This window comes from Clarias gariepinus, chromosome 24, assembly GCF_024256425.1.
Source record: "Clarias gariepinus isolate MV-2021 ecotype Netherlands chromosome 24, CGAR_prim_01v2, whole genome shotgun sequence".
Classification (NCBI taxonomy): domain Eukaryota; kingdom Metazoa; phylum Chordata; class Actinopteri; order Siluriformes; family Clariidae; genus Clarias; species Clarias gariepinus.
In genome coordinates this window covers 23,238,363-23,260,000 of record NC_071123.1, presented here as the reverse complement: position 1 = coordinate 23,260,000, position 21,638 = coordinate 23,238,363, and the positions used below count along the sequence as shown (strand labels likewise).

The 21,638-nt window shown below is 38.1% G+C and overlaps 2 protein-coding genes and 1 long non-coding RNA gene across 3 annotated transcripts in view; 2 read left to right on the top strand and 1 right to left on the bottom strand.

The window, feature by feature from the left end:
• LOC128511938 (KICSTOR complex protein kaptin-like) overlaps positions 1–4,082 on the bottom strand; it is a 4,166-nt gene extending 84 nt beyond the window's left edge. Inside the window, exons 1-9 of the mRNA XM_053484987.1 lie at positions 3,805–4,082; positions 2,645–2,727; positions 2,435–2,519; positions 2,282–2,336; positions 2,096–2,174; positions 1,720–1,793; positions 1,432–1,538; positions 1,197–1,323; positions 1–100 (exon numbers count right to left, since the gene is read on the bottom strand). The exon at positions 1–100 is cut by the window's left edge and continues 84 nt beyond it. Coding sequence (XP_053340962.1) covers positions 1–100; positions 1,197–1,323; positions 1,432–1,538; positions 1,720–1,793; positions 2,096–2,174; positions 2,282–2,336; positions 2,435–2,519; positions 2,645–2,727; positions 3,805–4,015 — 921 coding nt within the window. The 5' untranslated portion in view covers positions 4,016–4,082. The remainder of the gene's footprint in view (positions 101–1,196; positions 1,324–1,431; positions 1,539–1,719; positions 1,794–2,095; positions 2,175–2,281; positions 2,337–2,434; positions 2,520–2,644; positions 2,728–3,804) is intronic.
• Positions 4,083–9,716: 5,634 nt separating this feature from the next.
• On the top strand, positions 9,717–13,732 carry crx (cone-rod homeobox). The gene is made up of 3 exons (XM_053484832.1): positions 9,717–9,978; positions 11,655–11,806; positions 12,715–13,732. Exons 1-3 carry the CDS (start codon positions 9,891–9,893, stop codon positions 13,279–13,281), a joined length of 807 nt encoding a protein of 268 aa, XP_053340807.1. The 5' UTR covers positions 9,717–9,890; the 3' UTR covers positions 13,282–13,732.
• Positions 13,733–19,968: 6,236 nt separating this feature from the next.
• Positions 19,969–21,625, top strand: LOC128512501 (uncharacterized). Its single transcript, XR_008356297.1, has 2 exons — positions 19,969–20,320; positions 21,243–21,625. It is a non-coding gene; the product is annotated as an uncharacterized LOC128512501 (long non-coding RNA).
• Positions 21,626–21,638: the final 13 nt, after the last annotated feature.

The following is a 21,638-nucleotide window of genomic DNA, read 5'->3' as shown; positions in this document are numbered from 1 at the left end:
ACGGGCGCTCAGTGAATTCGACCAATCAGAAGCGAGGTCTCTGCTCTGACCAATCATCACCAGTCGGACATGTGACATTACGTCATGGGCAACGGTTTGCCTCAATTTTTGAATAATAAAAGGAAAAACACACATTCTGTGCAATACAGTATATTACAGTACATCTAAAAAAATTTAGTTAATTTGAGAGAGAGAGAGAGAGAGAGAGAGAGAGAGAGAGAGTTACCACTAGAGGGCAGTCATGATGTTCTTCTGTCTCTCTGGGTTCCTCTGCCCTCCCCTGCACTGAACTTCTCCCTTCAACAGCTAAATCATTCACTCAATCACTCACTTACTCATCATCTATACCGATTTATCTTGTAATCAGGAGCCTGTCCCAGGAAACTTAGGGCACGAGGCGGGGTACACCCTGTACGGGCTGCCAATCCATTGTAGGGTATATACATACACGCTACCGTTCAAAAGTTTTAGAACCCTTGCAAATTTCTTTTTTTTTTTTTTTTTTTTTTTGTTTAGTGATTTATCTTCTACATTCTACAACAATACTGGGAATTTCAAAACTATAAAATAACACATATGGGATTAGGTCATTATGTAACAACAATTAAAACAACAGTTAGTTGTTATTTTAAGACACAGAGGTCAGCCGTTCTGTAATAGTTCCTGCAAGAACAGTATTGTCAAGTGCATTTGCAAAATCCGTCAAGCACCATAATGAAACTGGCTCTCATGAAGGCCATCCCAGGAGGGCGAGACCAAAACCTACCTCTGCCGCAGAAGAGAAGTTCATTTAGAGTTATCAGCCTGAAAAATGACCAATTAACAGCACCTCAGATTAGAGGCGTTATGAAGTCTTTACAGAGCAGAAGTAGCAGAAACATCTCACCATTAACTGTTCAAAGGAGAATAATGCATTCACACACACACACACATTCACACACACACACACACACACACACACACACACATACATACACACACACACACACACATACACACACACACACATACACACACACACACACACACACATACACACATACACACATACACACACACACACACATACACACACACACACACATACACACACACACACACATACACACACACACACACATACACACACATACACATACACACACACACACACACATACATACACACACACACATACATACACACACACACACACACATACATACACACACACACACACATACACACCATCTGTGCTGCTGGTCTGTGCTGCCACCTTTAGAGGGAAGAGTAACACTGTGGATATGGGACTGTCCTGCTGCAAACGCCAACTCTGCAGGATTTCTAACACACACACACACACACACACACACACACACACACACGGTCAACATATTACAATACAAATGCACGATCTATATTTATGACAGTTTACATGTCTGTGTGTGTTACCAGGTCCTCTCTGGTTGACGAGCGCAAGCCCCACGCAGCCGTTTTGACAGCCGAACGCTGTGAGCCGACGACCGCCTTCGATACTCAAAACGTTCATCCACAACACACTGCAACACACACACACACACATTAATGACATTACAAACAATATCCGTCCTACTTAACCACCTTTGCAGGTGACATCAGCAGCTCGGACAGTAATGAAGTCCCGAGATATCAGTGCAGTGGAGGAAGTGTGTTCATAAAAATGTGTATAGCGGGCGCACACACACACACACACACACTCACTTGCTGGGTAGATCGGTCAGCTCGGGGAAAAAGCGCTTGACTGGCTGCTCCTCAAACTGGTGCAGTGAAGCGTTCTGCCCATCCAAGAGAGAGAGAAAAGAGATCGAGGAAAAATTAGGAAAAAAAAAAAAAAAAGAAAAAGAAGAGAGCGAGTAAAGAGAGAAAAAGAGCGAGCGAGAAAAAGAAAAAGAACAAGAGAGAAAAAAAGAGAAAAGAGAAAGAAAAAAAAGAGAATAAGAGTGAGAAAGAAATAAAGAGAGAAAAAGAGCGAGAGAGAAAGAGTGAGAGAAAAAGAGAGGAAGAAAGAAAAAGAGAGATTATTTAACTGATCAGACAGAACTAGTCTTCAGATAAATTCACGATACACACAGCTTACTTCTGTATAGAGGTGTATGCGCTGATCGTGTCCACTGAGCAGGAACACAGTCTCTCTCTGACCCTCATTGTACTGCACCCTGCACACACACAATTTACTGTGCAACAACTTACTCACCACTCTAAACAATGCTCTAAACACTCATGAGGTGGCGCTCGGTCACAGGAGTGCGAGGTGTCGACTCACTCTGTGTGATAGAGCTGGAACGGAGTGAACTGCAGCTCCAGGTTCAGGCAGCTCTCTGTAAGGAACACAAACGCACACTCTCACACACAAACCCAACAGGTTACAGTGCCATAACAAGTCTGTGTTTGTGTGTGTGGCGACTGCGTGACCTACGAGCAATGGACTCCAGGTTGAACTCTGACCCCGGCTCGTACTCGCAGTAGATGTTCAGGAACGGTGTGGCTTTATCACCCGAGTCCTGAGGGAGAGACAGAGTGAGTGAGGGTGATTATTATTTAACTCTGGGATCTGAACTCATCCCAGGGTTAAATAATTCTGAGAGCACATAGAAAGAAGGTCTGAATGACAAAGTAAAAAGTGGACCTTGATGAAGGTGATTCCCACCACCAGGCCTCTGTTCGGGGCAGACTTGTTAAACGCATCGATAGACACGATTTCAGCATCAACTGTAAGGAGAGAAAAACGCGCGCATTCTCAAAGAAGTACTTGCACTAAAATGGACGAAAACGTAGCGGAGCAAAAGTTAGCGCACCCCAAGAGCAGTTGGCCCTGGGTTAAATTAAACTGGGTGGCTGTGAGCTTCCAGACATCACACACTGTATCTGGCTTCTGGAGAATACAGTGGCACCTCGACCTACAAACACCCTGCATCATGGATTTCCGCCTTAAGAACTGAAATTTTGCAAGGAATTCGCCTCGGCATACAAAGCATTTTCGGCATACGAGCGAAAACCGAACACCAGCTAAGTCGCATGTATGTCTGAAAGTCGTTTAATACTTGTTTGCCTCAGTGAAAAGCCAATTTAAGCGAGATTAGATTTTTTGTGTAAGATTTAGTGAAGACATATCACCAGGAGTCACAAGAAATTTAGCAAGGACAGTAGCAAGAGGTAAAGGGGGTCACTTTCAGTTTATTTTTTAAAGCAGCTGGTGCCAAGAGGAATCATAAATTAAGGTTAAGTGAGGTTTAATGTCTATTTATTTCATATTTTACTATATTTACATGTCTTCCAAATGTTTTGATTGTTTTATATGCAAAAATATGAGTATCATGTTGGAAATTGGTAATATGTTTGCGTGACTGGAACGGATTATCTGCATTTGGATTATTTCCTATGGGACAATGCGTTTCACAATACGAAATCACGCCTTATGAACTCGCCTCCGGAACTAATGAACTAAATTCATACACCGAAGTACCACATTTTGACTAATTATTCTTATTAAAAGTTTAAGAGTCAGTTCAATTGTGCGATTCATTATGTAAAATGATTCTTCTACATATTAAATAGAATTATACTTAATTTAGTACTTCTTAACAACCATAATATCTGTTATACTAGTACGTCAAGTGCATTTGGAGAAAATAGAAAAAGAAAAAACTGGATCAAATGTATGTTGTGATTCATGAACCGACTCGCGCGGACTGAATCTGACTTATGAGTCGATTCCGTTTGAATTAATCACTTATACTACAAAAAACAGGATTTTAAGGCATAAACAGTGTGAGTTGGTGTCGTTACCCGGTATGTAGGTAAACTGCACCTCTTTAGCCACAGGTCGGATTTTTTGCTGCAGGTCTTGATATCTGAAACACACCACTTTCCCTTTCAGAGTGGCAGCCAGCAGCCCGTGCTCCCCCGCCTGGCACAACCCGTAGATGTTACTCTGAGACGGAAAGCGGCTAAAACTGTCCTCTACAAACGGACACGAACCTTCTGTGTCAGCCAGCATGGTCACGGACTGACTCGGCTAAAACAGCGTTTCACATCATCCGGGTCTCCCATGAGCTTCTCGGATACAAAACATCCGGGTTGGAGACGGGCGCTCAGTGAATTCGACCAATCAGAAGCGAGGTCTCTGCTCTGACCAATCATCACCAGTCGGACATGTGACATTACGTCATGGGCAACGGTTTGCCTCAATTTTTGAATAATAAAAGGAAAAACACACATTCTGTGCAATACAGTATATTACAGTACATCTAAAAAAATTTAGTTAATTTGAGAGAGAGAGAGAGAGAGAGAGAGAGAGAGAGAGAGTTACCACTAGAGGGCAGTCATGATGTTCTTCTGTCTCTCTGGGTTCCTCTGCCCTCCCCTGCACTGAACTTCTCCCTTCAACAGCTAAATCATTCACTCAATCACTCACTTACTCATCATCTATACCGATTTATCTTGTAATCAGGAGCCTGTCCCAGGAAACTTAGGGCACGAGGCGGGGTACACCCTGTACGGGCTGCCAATCCATTGTAGGGTATATACATACACGCTACCGTTCAAAAGTTTTAGAACCCTTGCAAATTTCTTTTTTTTTTTTTTTTTTTTTTTGTTTAGTGATTTATCTTCTACATTCTACAACAATACTGGGAATTTCAAAACTATAAAATAACACATATGGGATTAGGTCATTATGTAACAACAATTAAAACAACAGTTAGTTGTTATTTTAAGACACAGAGGTCAGCCGTTCTGTAATAGTTCCTGCAAGAACAGTATTGTCAAGTGCATTTGCAAAATCCGTCAAGCACCATAATGAAACTGGCTCTCATGAAGGCCATCCCAGGGGGGCGAGACCAAAACCTACCTCTGCTGCAGAAGAGAAGTTCATTTAGAGTTATCAGCCTGAAAAATGACCAATTAACAGCACCTCAGATTAGAGGTGTTATGAAGTCTTTACAGAGCAGAAGTAGCAGAAACATCTCACCATTAACTGTTCAAAGGAGAATAATGCATTTCTTGGACGCCTACGGCATTCCTTTATAATGTAGAAAGAAATAAAATTTCTCTCTCTCTCTCTCTCTCTCTATATATATATATATATATATATATATATATATACACACACACACACACACACTATAGGCAATTTAGGAAAGTCAAATTAATGGCAGTTTACAGAGACAAGTAAAATATTTATAAATATGAGACTCTGTTGAGTGTCTGACAGTGACTGTTCTCTGACTCTTCTCAACACTTTACTGCTTTATTCTACACATCTGTACTCTACTCCACTGTACGTTACAATACACCACACTGCTCTGTTCTACTTGACTCTATGGCTTTTCTCTACTCTAACACACTACTGTACACTAATTTACTTTACTCCACTCTACACTACTTTGAACTCCTCTACTATACTCTATTCTACACTACTTTATTCTGCTCTACCAAACTTTACTCTGCACTGCCTCGGTTCACTCCAGACTCCATCTAATTTACTTTACTCCACTTTATACTCCTCTATTCTACTATACTCTTTTCTACTGCATGCAATGCTCCATTCCTCTATAATCTACACTACTATGTACGCTATAATTATTTATCATGCTCTGCTCTCTACTTCATCTATGCTACACTACACTGATAAAGGGGTTTATTTCAGTTGTAGTCTACTTTCAGTCTACTCTAGTGTACATTACTCTACCCCACTTTATTTTTATTCGAATCTACTGTACCCTGCTTTACATTACTTCACTCCAATATGCTCCAATATATCTTTTCAATCTTCTACTCTACTCTACTCTAATTAATTGTACTTTAATCTACTTTACTCTTTCACTCTACCTTAATCTACTCAATTGTATTCTATTCTTCTCTATTCCACTCTACTAAACTCTGTTCTGCACTACTTTACTCTAAAATGTTTTACTCTACTCCATTCAACATTACTGTACATTGTTCTTCATTGCTACTTTTCTCTGGTCTATATTACTCAACACTAATTAATTTGCTTAAGTTATTTTATCAAACCACAACATAAAAAAAACATCATATTGCACCAACAGGAAAGCTTTTGCAATTCTGCTGGCTGTTCTTTCTCACACAGGCAGCATTTTAATCACTAATATTCCTACTGATATAACCTACTAAATGGGTAAATATGTATATACATTGTGTGTGTGTGTGCGTGTGTGTGTATGCAAATAAAGCATGTGAGAGGGGGTTGTAAAGTGTATTTTGCGTGTATGTGTGGGCTGCGTGTGCACTTCTTCAGGGATTACGAGTGTGTGAGTGATTGGTGATGACAGCAGTGTGTGTATTACTGGCTGGGCAGGAGATTAAACCCGTTCTTTTTAGGCTATCTAATCTGGATTATCTGATGCAGTGTGCCAGCAATGACGTATCTCTCTCTCTCTCTCTCTTTCTCTCTCTCTCTTTCTCTCTCTCACGTTCTCTCTCTCCCTTGCTTTTCAGCCTCATTTTGTCTATTTTTCTCTTTCTTTCTCTTTCTGCCTGTTTATTTAACCTTCCTCCACCATGTCCCTAAAATTCACCTGCTCATTAAAAAAAAAACGTTATTGCTCCCTTAGTTTTGCTGACTCTTTCTTGTCACCTCCGTACAGCACGAATTGAGTGTCAGACCACAGTGTGTGTGCGTGTGTGTGTGTGTGTGTGTTGCGTGTGTTTGTGTGTGTGTGTGTGTATATGTGTGTGTGTGCACGGATTAAAGGATAGTCCACTTCCATAATTGCTTGTGTGGCTGTCTAGCTGGTGGTAGCCAGATGGATGACCCCTCCTCCCCCCAACCACATTATCCCCCCAAAAAACTGCTCCATCCACAAACTCGGCACAAGAACACAAGGAAAAACAAATACATTTTCTCTGACTTTAGCAAAACAAGGCCAAATATATTAGCAAACATAGCCTTACATTTTGTGTACAGAGTTCACACCTTTATAAGCTTTACGTAGCATCACGCTTAAAGCTAGCAAAAACATAAAAATAAATAAACATATTCAATATTTCAAAGAATTTTCCGAACTCACTTTCCAATGTTATAAATAATGGTCCAATCTTACTTTGCAATGTTTTGAGTAATGGTTCAATCTCGCTTTTCAACGGTCTAAAACATTACGTTTGTTACTTTAACATTAGTGTCCAATTTAAAAAAAAAATGCTCCAATGATAGTGTCTCAAATGTAACTGTGATTTTTTTCTAAACAGTAGTTCAGCGTCTTTGTGTTGTTCAAATCAACAGTTACTTTCCAAGGATCTAATCAGTGCTCCAATGTTCCAATATTACTGTTCAATGTTCTAAAAAAGTATTCCAATGTTATGGAATTTTATACAGAGCAGTCCTATGTTACTGTAAAATCTTTGCAAATGATTCAGTGTTACTGCACGTGTTCTAAAATTCTCCAATGTTATTGTCCAATATTTGAAACAATAGTCTGATGCTACAGTCCAGTGTTGTATGCAATCATCCATTGTTGCTGTCCAAAATTATTCAGTGTAACTTACTATCTAAAAGTGTTCTGATGAGACTGTCCTGTAATCTCAGCAGTAGGCTAATTTTCTAAGCAATGGTCCATCAGTTTTGTGTAGCGCTCTGCACAATGGTCTGTACTGTCTGATGTTTTAGGCAGTGGTTCAGCATTACTGTCTAATGTTCTTCTAAAATCTGTAGTCCACAATACAAATCAGTTATTTGAGTCTTATGTTAATGTATTGTTATATCTATCTTTGTGTGTAACTTTATGTATCTCCATTTTGTCTTGTTACCAAGGTAACTGTAATGTTATTAAAATTAATAATGAAATGTATATGGAATTTATTGACCCCGTTGAATTTATTGACTCTGCATCGTGTTAGCAATACAGTTAGTACAGCAAAAATCATTTTGTAAAGCCAGCCATCAATGTGATTATAAGATTAGACTGATGTCAGGTGTGTGGCTAGATTGTACACGGTCCAGAATTGCTCTATGTCAATGTTACACAAAATAATGCTAATTTCTTAAAATACATTCCAAAATATACATGCATACAATAATCACAACCCATCTATTCATAAATCCACTTATCCATTTATCCATCCATTCATCCATCCATCCATCCAACCCCACCCATCCATACATCCATACATCCATCCAGCCAGTCAACCTGCACTATTAGGCTTATTAATTTATTATTTTATTTATCCATCCATCTGTCTAGCTTTACATTTATCCATCTCTCCAACATATTAATTTATTGTTACATTTATCCACCCATCCATCCATCCATCCATCCAGTATAAGAATATATATATTTATTAAGTGCATCCATCCATCCATCCATCCATCCATCACATTTCCCTTAGTTAGCCCTTTCTCTGTTTTTTTTCTAACTTCTAACATTTCTTCTCTCATTGCTTTTAGCTGTTTTCTCTCATCATGTTTATCACATATTTCTCTACAGCTATAGAACAAGTCTTTATAAATAAAAATTTGCAGTTTAAATTAATTTGTAATTTTCCCAGGTAAATAAACGAACAAAAAGCAGCATCGCAGTGACACACGTGGCACCCAGAAACTCACCTCTTTTTTTTTTTGCTGCCAATTCTGTCCTTCCTCTTCTCTTCTTCTGTCCCACTGATGAGAAATGTCAGTTTTCCTTTTTATCCTGTACTAAGAGACTTATTGAGGTTTATTTGAGATAAAGCACATTATAATAAGTCAGTCAAACTCCCTCTCTCTCCTTTACACGCTATCTACATGCATGTGTGTGTGTGTCAGTGTGTGATTAACTATAGCATAAAAAAATCACTTACATTATTTATAAGGTGTAAAACAAACAAGCAAAAGAAAAAAAAAGATAACGTGAATATAGTCATAAAATTTGTATATAATAATGTAATAATATGATATTGTAATTGTATGGTGTAGATAGAATTACTAAAGTGTTTCATTATTGGGTTTGGATTACAAAAAAAACTTAAGGAAAAAATGACATTGATGAAAATATCTGTTTCAAGCATTATTGATTATGAATTAGCTCCATTTGAGGTAACAGTTTAAACACATTCAACTTTCATGTTTTTTTTATTTTTTGATGCCACTATGAAGTGCCTTCTGTTAGTTCTTTTACAGCTTTGTAGAGCATTTCCATTTCTTTTTGAAATTTCTAATAAATACATCCAACACTAGAGATGCATATATTTTTCCCCATATTATCATAATTATAATTTATACAGCAAATGTAATGAACATTATTGTGCTGTTGAAAGACTAATCAGAAACTGGGTTGACTGTATGCACACTTAGAAGAACGTGTACTCAAGTGTACTTTCCGTACTGTATTAAATCCAAAAATTTACATCTACAGTACTGTCAGCATCAGGAAAGTTTTACCTTAAAAGTAAGTGCTTCCAGTTATCATTATGCTTACAGTTAGATAATAATACATAATTATAATATAAATGTGTACTCTTGATGCTATCGGAAAAAGGTACTGTTTAGAACCATCCTTTCCAAGATCATCAGTTCCAGACCAATCTATGCCACAATAATGGTTCCTTTTTGTGATAGCACCAAGGGTAGAAGAAAATAAATGACACGGAAAAGGATTTGATTGCAACGAGTTGGAGAAGAGGAATGACCATGAGGGGAGAGGGAGGGAGAAATGAGAGACAGAGACAAAAGAGATATAAAGAGAGAGAGAGAGAGAGAGAGAGAGAGACAGATCTGCACATTGATTAGCTGTCCGTTCTGTGCACTCTACTGATTCACAATTTCTCTTAAAAATATATCACAGTTAGTTGTAGCAAGTTGAATAACTGGTGTGGATGAGAGCAGAAGTTCTCTGATTCTCCTGGTGCACTAGTCAAAGGAACTTTCGGAGATCAACATGATGTCCTATGTGAAGCAGCCTCAGTTCGGATTAACGCTGCCGGCTCCGGGGATGGAGCTGCTGCACACCGCCTCCTCCTTCTCCGGTCAGTAACAACTCAAAATAACTCCTTAACACATATGTTATATTATGTTTTTTACTATGTATAGTATGCTTCTAGTACACTTTTATGTGATAGATGATTGATGTGTATCCAGTGTATCCAGAGCTGCAATATTTTCATCTTGTGTAGTGATTGTACTTATTTTTTTTACTTATTTTTTTTTTTTTACAAAAGAAAAGTTTTTACAATCATGACAGTATATTTTTAATAATAATAATAATAATAATAATAATACAGTAATATACTTATTGTATTCTTAGAGTAATACCTGATTCACCGGACACATCAGAAAACAAACCTCAATACCTCAGAATGAAATCTGGATCTCCTGCTAGACATATTTTAGGGAATAAAAAAGAGTTATTATAAATTTTTAAATAACAAGCTAAAAATCTTTAACATTAAAATTAATTTTTAGGTGTTAGAGTAAATAATGTTGTTACTTACAGTTAAAAGTTCCCTAATTACCAATATTTACTTTTAGGTTAGAACTTTAAATGTAAAAATGATCTATATTTCAAAAATAATGAACTGGAATACAGACTTCAAAATCTGGAATACAGAGTTGAAATTGTGCCATTTCTTACCAAAATTAAAACAAACAAACAAACAAACAAACAAACGTATAAAGAAAAGTTGCATGCCATTATTATCTTGTTGCAGTGAAACAGTGAAAAACAGTCTTCGTATATTTTTTTTATTCGCTCCTTTTAACCCTTAATCAAGTAAAGAGATACATCACTATAAAAGATAAGCATATTAAGTTTGTATTTTTGTATATTTTTATGTATTTATCTATACTATACTTTAAAAAAAAAAAAAAAAAAAAAAAAAATATATATATATATATATATATATATATATATATATATATATTACCCAACCTGGAGAAGAACTTACCTTAATTTGGAACAGGAAAATGATACCAACAAATTTATTTGGAAAAAGTTGGGTTAAAGGGTTAAAAAATATTTATTTGCTAAATTGAAAGCTAAACAGATGAAACAATATGCACAACAATAATGTAGGTGAAGAAAACTGAAAAAACTCTTATTTTTTATTTATTTATTTATTTATTTATTTATTTGATATACATTATAACTAAAGATATTAAACTCTTAAAAATATGGAACAATGTGAGAAAATCAACTTTGCTGACTAGCATTTTAAAATCCTGTTTTATTTCTTTTATAAATATTATTATTTTATCTATGCAATTTTTTATAGCCAAATGCTGATTGCATAATAATTGATAAAATCTCCAAATTCATTTGTTTTTAGAACGTGACTGAATGAGATAAATTTAAGTGTAAATAATTATCATTGAACAAGCAATAAAGTCATCATAAGTGATAAATTCTACAGTATGTTTACATGTTTTATTATTGATGCTTTATGCCCTATAAAAGACAAAACGTGATATGATGAACATTCCCTATCTATAACTATAGAGATTAAAAATAATTTGAGAAGATCCAAAATGTATCAGAATACCAATTTAAAACTTTTACTCAGGTCATAAATTCCAGTAGGAATTCAAATGTAATTCATCTTAATAGCTCCAGTTTTAAGTTTAAGCTACAGATTTTTTAATAATTATTTAAATTCACAATTTAAATGAGAAATGATTAAACTAACGCCTGTGTTTTTGTCTTTAGCAACTCCGAGAAAGCAGCGTAGAGAGCGCACCACCTTTACCCGCACACAGCTGGACATTTTAGAAGCACTGTTCACCAAGACGCGCTACCCAGACATCTTCATGAGGGAGGAGGTGGCCCTCAAAATCAACCTGCCTGAGTCTAGAGTACAGGTGAGACCGTTATGAGTACAGGTGTGATACAGATGTGAGGTGAAGGTGAGACACAAGAAAACACAGGACACTGCAAGGTGTACGAGATCTACATTAGCACCGGTTTATTTATAGCTATAAATATGACATGGATTCTTAGGAAAATGTTTTAATTATGGTCTCGGGGACCCCTTTAGGTTGTTAAAGGTGTAATGTAGCATGCTAGATTGGGCTCCCATATACTCTATATTAAATTTAGGAATGCAGGTTTAGGTTTGATATATATTTATATGATACACTGCAAGGGAGAGATGAGACATACCTGTGGGCAGGTAAGACACAGGAGATACAGATCAGTCCATACAAGAGATGCAGATCTCTGTTTCAGTGTTAATTAAGGAATGCCTGAGTTGCCAGTGAGGCGTCGTGGGTACCAGGGGGCACTGTTTTTTTATTTTATTTTCACACTAAAGACTATATTTTCAAAAAGACCCTCTATACCGCTTTATCCTGTATTCAAGGTTGTGGGGGGCCTGAAGCCTATCCCAGAAGACTTAGGGCACGAGGCAGGGTACACCCTGGACAGGGTGCCAATCCATCGCAGGGGACACACATACACACACTCACACACACACTACGGGCAATTTGGGAACACCAATCAACCTAACCTACATGTCTTCGGACTGTGGGAGGAAACCAAGCACAGGGAGAACATGCAAAGTCCATGCACACAGAGACTGGAATCAAGCCTTTCCAGGAATCGAACCCGGACCCTGGAGGTGCAAGGCGACAGTGCTAACAGTGCCTTCTTTTTTGTGTTTATAATATAAATTGCTTTAATCCCACAACTCTATTTTGAATCATTCCTGATCCCTGTTCCTGACTTCCTCCATCTCTAAATTGTCTCCCTATGTGTCTTATTCTTCTAGGTCTGGTTTAAGAACCGACGCGCCAAGTGCCGTCAGCAGCAGCAACAGCAGTCTAGCGGCCAGCCCAAGCCCCGCCCTCCGAAGAAAAAGGCCACTCCTCCTCCTCCAGAGATGCCCTCTGATCCTTCTAACATCTCAGTCGCACCACCCCCTCCTCCTCTCCCTCCTCCTCTTCCAACTCTAGGGTCCACCCCTGTGTCCATTTGGAGCCCCACCTCTCTGTCGCCTCTCCCTGACCCCCTGTGTGGTTCAGGTACCGCTTGCATGCAGCGTCCGTATGCCATGAGCTACGGCCCAGTGTCGGCCTCATACGGTACAGGCTTTAGCTCCTCTCCGTATTTCGACTGCGGCCCTTACCTCTCACCTGTTACTTCTCAGGGAGCTCTCTCGCCACTTGCCATTCCCTCTGTAAGCACCTCGCTGAGCCAGTCGCCCTCGCTCGCCTCACAGGGCTACGGGGTCTCTGCCTCGCTTGGCTTTGACTGCCTCGACTACAAGGACCAACAGGCCTGGAAGCTTGGCTTCAGCACCGTCGACTGCCTCGATCACAAGTTCCAGGTGTTGTAAAGTGCAGGGAAGTGAAAGGACGAGAAATAGAAATGGAGAAGGAGGACCGGGAACATGAGGGAAGAGGACACATTGTGAGATTTTGTATTCTAAGGAGTTTCCAGGACTGGTTTAAGAAGCCATCCATTTAAAAGAAAAAAAGATGGCAGCTGCTTTTCAGTGATTGTTTGTCAGTCTTAAACAATCATACTGATTAAAAAACTTACCTCACACACATTTACAGATTTCTAACTTTATCCATGCGCACGATCAGAGTGCTGAGTGTTAGCCGAGTCTCTGCCCAGATGCGTTTCTGTCTTTCGACTCTCTTTCTATTCGTTTAATTTTTCTCTTTTAGGAGGCTATCTAAATGATCTTGTTGTGCTTTTAGCTTGTTGATATTGATCAGCTGATAAAACAAGGAAAAAAAAAACTACTGTAATTGTATGTAGTTGTCATTAAAACTGTTTTGTTGCTACAGTGGCTCCTGTCAATCTTTTTTTAAATGTATGGTTTGTAAGATGTTTTCCCTGTGTTTGTCAGCTCAGATTTCTATACTGCTATTTAATATAAATTATAGAGATCATATAAAAACTGCTCATCATCAGATCATACTGCTTTTAGTTGATTCCATAAACACTAAATATTTTGATCAAAAACTTTTTCAAACGTGGGCTAGTTTTGGATGCAAGTTTTTAAATAATCTAAGGCACAAAATCAGACTGATCAACCAATCAGAACTGAGAAACAATACACGTTTGCAGAAAGGTCTTGTACCTTCACTAGCTAAGTAAGTAACCATGCCTATGAAAATTGTGAAGTGGGTTGTAGGCCCTTAGGCGAAGATTTATTGGATGTTCACAATACTAAAAAGAGGAGAGAGCAGCTGCCTGCCAAAACCCACATTTAGTCACAAAAACACTTTCAACAAAAAACACATCTCATAACATTATTTTTTTTTATTCCTAATTTAGTCGTGTCCAATTCCTCCCTGTCACTAGGGGGCTCCCACATTAAGGCTACTACTACCGCTCAGTCGGGAGGACCGAAGACTATCACGTGTTTCACGTGTGGATATCGGGCGAATGTTTTACCACTGCGCCACTCATTGCATAACTTTTACGTCATCTTAAAAAATTATCTGTCTATTTGGTAATTACTTCTAAGTCATTCTGAATAACCTCATCATCAGCCGTTAATTGCAACCATCATAAAAAAAAAGAAGAACAAAACAAAGAAGTCAATCTTCACACTATGCCTAATATCACTGACATTTTTGGAAAAATGTCAAGAGCGATCTTCTCGCATGCCATCCTATTTTATTGGCTATGGCTGTATAGGTGAGAGGATGAGACTGGCATGTGCTATGCATATATCAAATTTTCAGAGGTGAAAGATGGAACTGATGACATCTCGTTCTAAACAGACGTTCACTTTGTGTTCAGGTAGGATTAACCTCCATATCTGATTCCTACGTACAGTAAGTACACCGTACCATGCTTGAGACCACCTTTTCAAGAGGCACAGTTCCTGAGCCTGACCCACTCGTGTTCTCACTGATCAATATGAACCAGACTTTACTCATAGACAAGTGACTCAGAAGTTATCCCGAGTTCTTAATGTGAAAAATGCTCATAGTTAGCTATATAAGTAGAAACATAAAGAGAAACTTCTGAGATTTACTGGTCTGTCCACCACCTCTACAATCTTTCTTTTGGCTACATCATGCTAGCAAGAAATTAAAACAACTTTCACCTCTGGGTCTAGGTCATTTGATCGGTCATGATTGTCAGTTAGCCATATAATAATAATAATAATAATAATAATAATAATAATAAATAAAGATTTAGTGAAGCTTACACTCAGAGGTCCCAAACCCAACTGGGATAAAGGAGCTATTAAAGATGTCAACTTTCTAAATATCATGACTTGAAATAGTCTTCAAAATGGACAGTGTTTTATTCAGTCTTAAATTGTGAGTAATGTATAGAGTTTGTATGTTTTATATATTAGAGTATGAGATACAGTTTAAGTGTTTAGATTTTACAAACAGCTGGTGCCATGCTGCCATCTGCTTACCAGTTTGTACTGAAGGACAACCATGTGTGTGTGTGTGTGTGTGTATGTGGTGGAGGGGTTGGTTTAGGTGATGACCCAGGGAGTATGTCAATCTCCTTATCGCCAAACTGACACGTGCCGAAGCAATTAGGCAGGATTAGCTACGACCCCTCCACCCCATTGCCTTCTGTTCTTCTTTTGCAACATTTATGCTTACTTTTTTAACATCTTTAAAAATGTCAGAGTTTTCTGGGGAAGTGAAGCGAATTTAGGAAGATGTGTAAAAACTGTGAAAGTCCTTACCTCTGCACAACTTTAACAAGGGCCGAATCATAACGGTTAGACAATTGAGTCAGAGCAACTCCAAAATTTCAATTAAATTTTATTTATATAGCGCTTTTAACAATGGTCATTGTCTCAAAACTACAGGTTTTGTACGGTGTTCCCAGTCTGGAGTGGTCAGGAACTACCAATAGTTGTTCAAGGAAGGGGAACCAGTAAACCAGTGAAATGGGCGGCCAATGCATACTGATGAGCATGGGGAGCGAAGGCTGACTCATGTAGTTCAATCCAATAAAAGAGCTACACGCTCAAACTGTTGGGAACATTTTGGTAATTTTTTTAATCTGATGCTTAAATAACACTCTTGGTAATTTCTTTAGTCAGATTATAACAAAGTAGAGTCATGTTGGTAGGGTACATTCAGGCTAATGTGAAAAATAATACTGTTGGAGTCCTCCTCTGGTGGGCTGTGTTGGTACTGCAGCTATTTTTTTATATAAATCTGTTCAAGAAGTGCACTCAGAACAGGTTACAAATAAAACATGAGATGTTATTAAATCATTCAAATTGTTTAATAGAATGTTAAATACTTTCACTAACAAAAAGCAAGCTTTTTAACCTGAGCTATTGTGTGCTACCCAGGCACACCACAATGTTGGAAATGATGTCATGGTTACACAGATTGTTACAGAACTGCACCAGAATGGTTCATTAGAGGTCACTTGGGGACTTCATAAGTTAAAGTCAAGGATAAAGCTAAATAAGGAACTTTCCAAAACATTTAAAGAGGTTGGTGACACCTTTATCACCATGAGTTCTCATGGGCTACTGATGTATATGTTTGCTGGCAATTTTATTAGAAACAATCGCACTTTCTTAACCCTTAAAACAGGACTTTCAACATTACATCAGACATCAAAATAGCTCTTACTTCATGCTCAAACTTGCCACTGAAATGCTTCAGTTCCAGAGCTGTTAAACAATGCTTACTGGTCTGTGTAGTTTAATCCAATAGAAGAGCTACTAGCTCAAACTGGTAAAAAAAGTCTGTTCTGGTTATGATAAAAAGGTTTCAAAACACACAGTGCATGACAGCTTTTTGCATACGGACCTGCGTAGCAACAGATCGTGCAGGGTGCCCTTGGTGACCTGTGTCCATCATCGACAATGCCTATAATGGCCATGTGATAATCAGTCACTAGACCAATGGAAGCAGTGGAAGAAGATGGCCTGTTCTTTTGTTGTTACATCATGTGCACTGCTGGATGCCAGTATGTTGCTTATATGTGGAGGTGATAGCACCAGGATGCACTGTGGGAAGAAGGTGAGCAGATGGAGACAGTGCTTGAGGCAATGTTTTGCTGGGAAACAGGGGAAGTTACTTTGACATGTACCACCTACCTAAACATTGTTGCAGACCACGTTACACCCTTTCATAAAACTGTGATCCCTGATGGCAATGGCCCCGATCTGCAGGATAATGCACCCTGACACAGAGTTGGTTCGAATTCCCTATACAACCTGCACAGCGCGCTGTTTTCCAGCAAGTTTGCTACTGTAGGTATAAAGGGTGGCTAAAATCTAACTACATAAGTAATGTTTTGATCTTTAAGATCACATTGTTTGCTAACGTTTTTTTTTTTTTTTGACAAAATGCTGTCACTATAAAATTTCAATCAGCTAACCGATGGAGTGAAGCTTTCTATTGCTGGTGGACCTGGAAGTTTTTTTTTTTCGGCTTTTTTTTAGTGGAGGTTAAGAGTTACATAATACCACAATGTCATTATATTTAAAATTTAAGGTAATAACTTCCTTTCTTTTAACTATGTTTGTGGTGCTTCCTACATCACAGCTTCCATTACATGTTTTATTTTCTACTTTGCTTCGACTTGCTTTTTCTTTATATGCCATTTCTTCTTCCCTTTCTCTACCTAACCTGTTATCACCATCTCTTCCCTCCATCTTTATTTTTTTCTCATTTATTACCTTTAACATACCTTTAATCACTCATTCTAACATGTCTTTTCTCTCCATGACTTTCACACTAGCCACTCCGCAGCTGACCAATGTTCACATTATTATCATTCTCTGAACTCGGATACACTCGTGTATTTTCACCCCCCGCTACAGCAGGTGGCAGTATACACTATGCACCGTACACCGTACCATGCTTGAGACTACCTTTTCAAGGGGTACAGTCCCTGAGCCTGGCACACTTGTGTTCTCACTGATCAATATGAACCAGACTTTACTCATAGACAAGTGACTCAGAAGTTATCCCGGGTCCCTACGTAGTTATCTACATGCCATTTCTTCTTCCCTTTCTCTACCTAACCTGTTATCTACCATCTCTTCCCTCCATCTTTATTTTTTTCTCATTTATTACCTTTACCATATTTTCAATCACTCGTTCTAACGTCTGTCTTTCTTTCCACGTTATAAACAAAAAATAGAGAAACTCTCTTTTTTTCTCACTCTCCCATCCCCCGATCCTGTATGAGAGATTTCTAATCCTGTTCTGACCTGAATAAAGTTATGCAATGTGACTAGAGCTGGCATGCAGATATTCCTTGTCTGCTGATTATGTTTAAAATGGCCTTGTGAAAACTAAAACTGTTCAGCATCGAACGCAGACGATATAGAGCTGTTATAAAAAAGAATCTCAGAGGAACTTTTGTTTAAGAGACTTGAGTTTATGTGAGCTGGCAACTCATGAAATTACCCCAGCTTTAAGAGGGAAAATCGCTCTCAGAACATACTTTCTGTCTTGGTCTTATTTTATTCACAGTATCATACCTGTGACATTGTCTAGCTAACAAAAACATTAACAGGCTTGACTTGCTAGTTAGGTAAATTAAATGCAACATTAACAAAGCTAACAAACCTAGTGGGTGAGTATTAACCATAAACCGTATATAAAGACACATAACGCTAGGTCACAGCGTTATGTCTTTCAGGCTAATGTGAAAACTAAAAGCGTAAGAGTTTTCCTCTGGTGGGCTGTGTTGGTACTGCAGCTATTTTTTTTAATATAAATTTGTTTAAGAAGTGCACTCAGAACAAGTTAAATATAAAACACGAGATGTTATTAAATCATTCAAATCATACTTTCACTAACAAAAAGCAAGATTTTTAAAATGAGCTATTGTGTGCTACCCAGGCACACCACCATTATGCAAATGATGTCATGGGTACACAGATTTTCACAGAACTCCACCAGAATGGTTCATTAGAGGTCCCTTGATGACTTTATAAGTTAAAGTCAGGGATAAAGCTAAATAAGGAACTTTCCAGAACATTTAAAGGGGTTGGTGACACCTGAATCACCATGAGTTCTTATGGGCTACTGATGTATATGTTTGCTGGCAATTTTATTCAAAATTATCGCACTTTCTTAATCCTTAAATCAGGACTTGGACCAAGATCATTGGTTAATGTTCAAACATTACATCAGACATCGAAATAGATGAAATGACTTGGCATGGCTATTTATGCTTATAAGGGTTGATCTGGGTATTTCAAAACAACGCCCAGGTCGACAAAATCTGGTGAAAAACCTTGTTGATGAGATAGGAGGGAGGAAAATGGACAGGTTGGCTCAAACTGACTAAAAAACAATGGTCTAGGAGCTGAAATATTCTGTCCTGAGCATCTCAAGAAGTACTACATACCAAAACTTGAGGCAAATGGCCTACAAGAGCAGAAGATCATGCTGGGTTCCATCGGAGAGGACTGAAGAAACACTGTCTCATCTGATGAAATTCTATGTGTCAAGATGTAGATGGTCAAGAATTTGATTACTTTTTTAATTGCTAAAAAAGAAATATATATATAAAAAATTTAATTTAATCTTAAAGGCCGCTCCACGATGAAAATCCTGCAAGAACGTTAGCTCTTACTTCATGCTCAAACTTGCCACTGGAATGCTTTAGTTCCAGAGCTGTTATTTAGGGTGGGGTTCAGATTTATTGTTTGGAGGAATTAATGATCCAGCTTGAGTTCACAGGAGAAGAACAAATGTATGAAGGTGATAAACTGTAAAATATTTGATTTGGATAATAAACTAAATAATTATTTTACACTACAATGGCACCAACAAACTGCAGAGTATTTTAAACTTTGCTAGAGCAGGGTTAAAGTGTATATTAGCCTTAGCCTTATTTCCCTTAATCCTAGCTGCTGAATTAGTAAATTTTTATGATACCCCTGTAACTCTTGCTCAGACATGCTCGAATTCAATTCCTCGGCTCATTAGGAATTCTTTCCTGAGGTGAAATGGAAGTGCAATCCATTGTACTGTTCTTTAAAGCACCCCGATAGGATGGCTGAGTGGGCTGGACTTTGTGGGAGTCTTTTCCTGACAAAAAAGAGAAAGTGAAACACAAATTTTTAGACATACAGGAGCTGTAAAGCTGACAATTTTCCAAATTCTGCTTCACGATGTTTCTGAAGTCCTTGCTAATCTGCCAGATTCTGGCCGTCCTGCTGGTGGAGGACAGCATGGGGCTGGTCTGCTTCGAATGCAACAGGGAGAAATGCCCGCCAGAACCCAGTTGTCTTGGAGGAAAAGTAAGGGGGGTATGCAACTGCTGCGTCAAGTGTGCCAAGCTGAAGAACGAGCAATGCGGAGGAATCTACAACTTGCTTGGTGTCTGTGATCAGGGCCTTAAGTGTGTAAGAAGAAGACCAGTCCCTTACAACAAAGAAGGAGTGTGTCAAGGTAATTATCATAGACATTGTTTGGATAAATTTGGCGAAGTACTAGTTGGTCTTTACATCTTATAATGTGTACTTGTTTCAAATTCCTTAGGACCACAATCATTTGGTTCCTCTTTGATTATTTTCTGGGATTTTTTTTTTTTCAGCCAAAATTACACAACATGAAGGTTTTTTTCTGTAAAATTGTGTAAATGAACCTTTCATGAAAACACAACTTGGAACTAAAAAAAAAATCTGTACACAGATTGTCTTATGAACCACAACCAAAAGTTAAATTTTATACATCACCACACAAATAATCCAGAACTGGTTGCCATGAGAAATCCCTCATTAAAAAAAAAAAAATCATGGTCTGTTTTTGTAGGTAAAAATGGTAACTCTATGCTACTATGCATTTCTAGATCAGAAAACAGAAGGCCATGAAATGCCTTCTTATGTTTCAGTCAAAAAACAAACTTTTCCAGAATGCTTCGTTGGACGTCTGATTGGAAGATTGTGAGTTTAAATCCCAGCACTGCCAAGCTGCCAATGTTGGGTCTTAACTTTCAACTCCTTAGACCTATAGATAAATGAGAGTATAGCTCTGGATAAGTAACATCTCTTAAATATCATAAATCTAAATGTAAATGCATCGGGAACCAAAGAGAAGATTTCCCAAAATGTTTTGAAAACCATAAACAAACATTTCAGAAACACTCACAGAACCACTAAAACAAACATTCCTAGAACATCTCAGGAACCAAAAGCCAATGTTCCCAGAATCATTCGAGACCCAGAGACTGTTGGCTTCTTTCCAACTAGATAGAACAAGCAAGTATGCAAGTAGAATTGTTGGTGAAATAAAGTAGTGTTGTACATGGCCAAAAAGGCTGTGTGATTACCTGCCACTGCGGATGTGCTTACAACAATGCTTACATTATCAGAAATGTCTATCGAGGAGCTGAAGCAGCTGAGGAAATGAGATATGAAGACATGAATGAGGCAAGTCCGAGGGTGTGGCAGAGACCTAGAAGATCAATGATTTACTGCGAGGATACGTATATTGTTTTTTCTTAGCATCTTAACAAATGTGTCTGTGCATTATTGTAACCCACACAGCAGATTATACTGTATACTCTCTCTTAATAAATCCTCCTGCATTCTAATGTCATTACAGCAATATACTAAATACTATAGTACATTATTATAAACTAGCCTTCTAAGGGAACCTTAAGGTCTGCTCTATCCCTATTATGCTCAGTTTGTCTGACTGTATGACTATTGCATGTCCTTGTATCTCCTAATACAATATTTTGCATCCACTGTTCCTTGTGTGAATT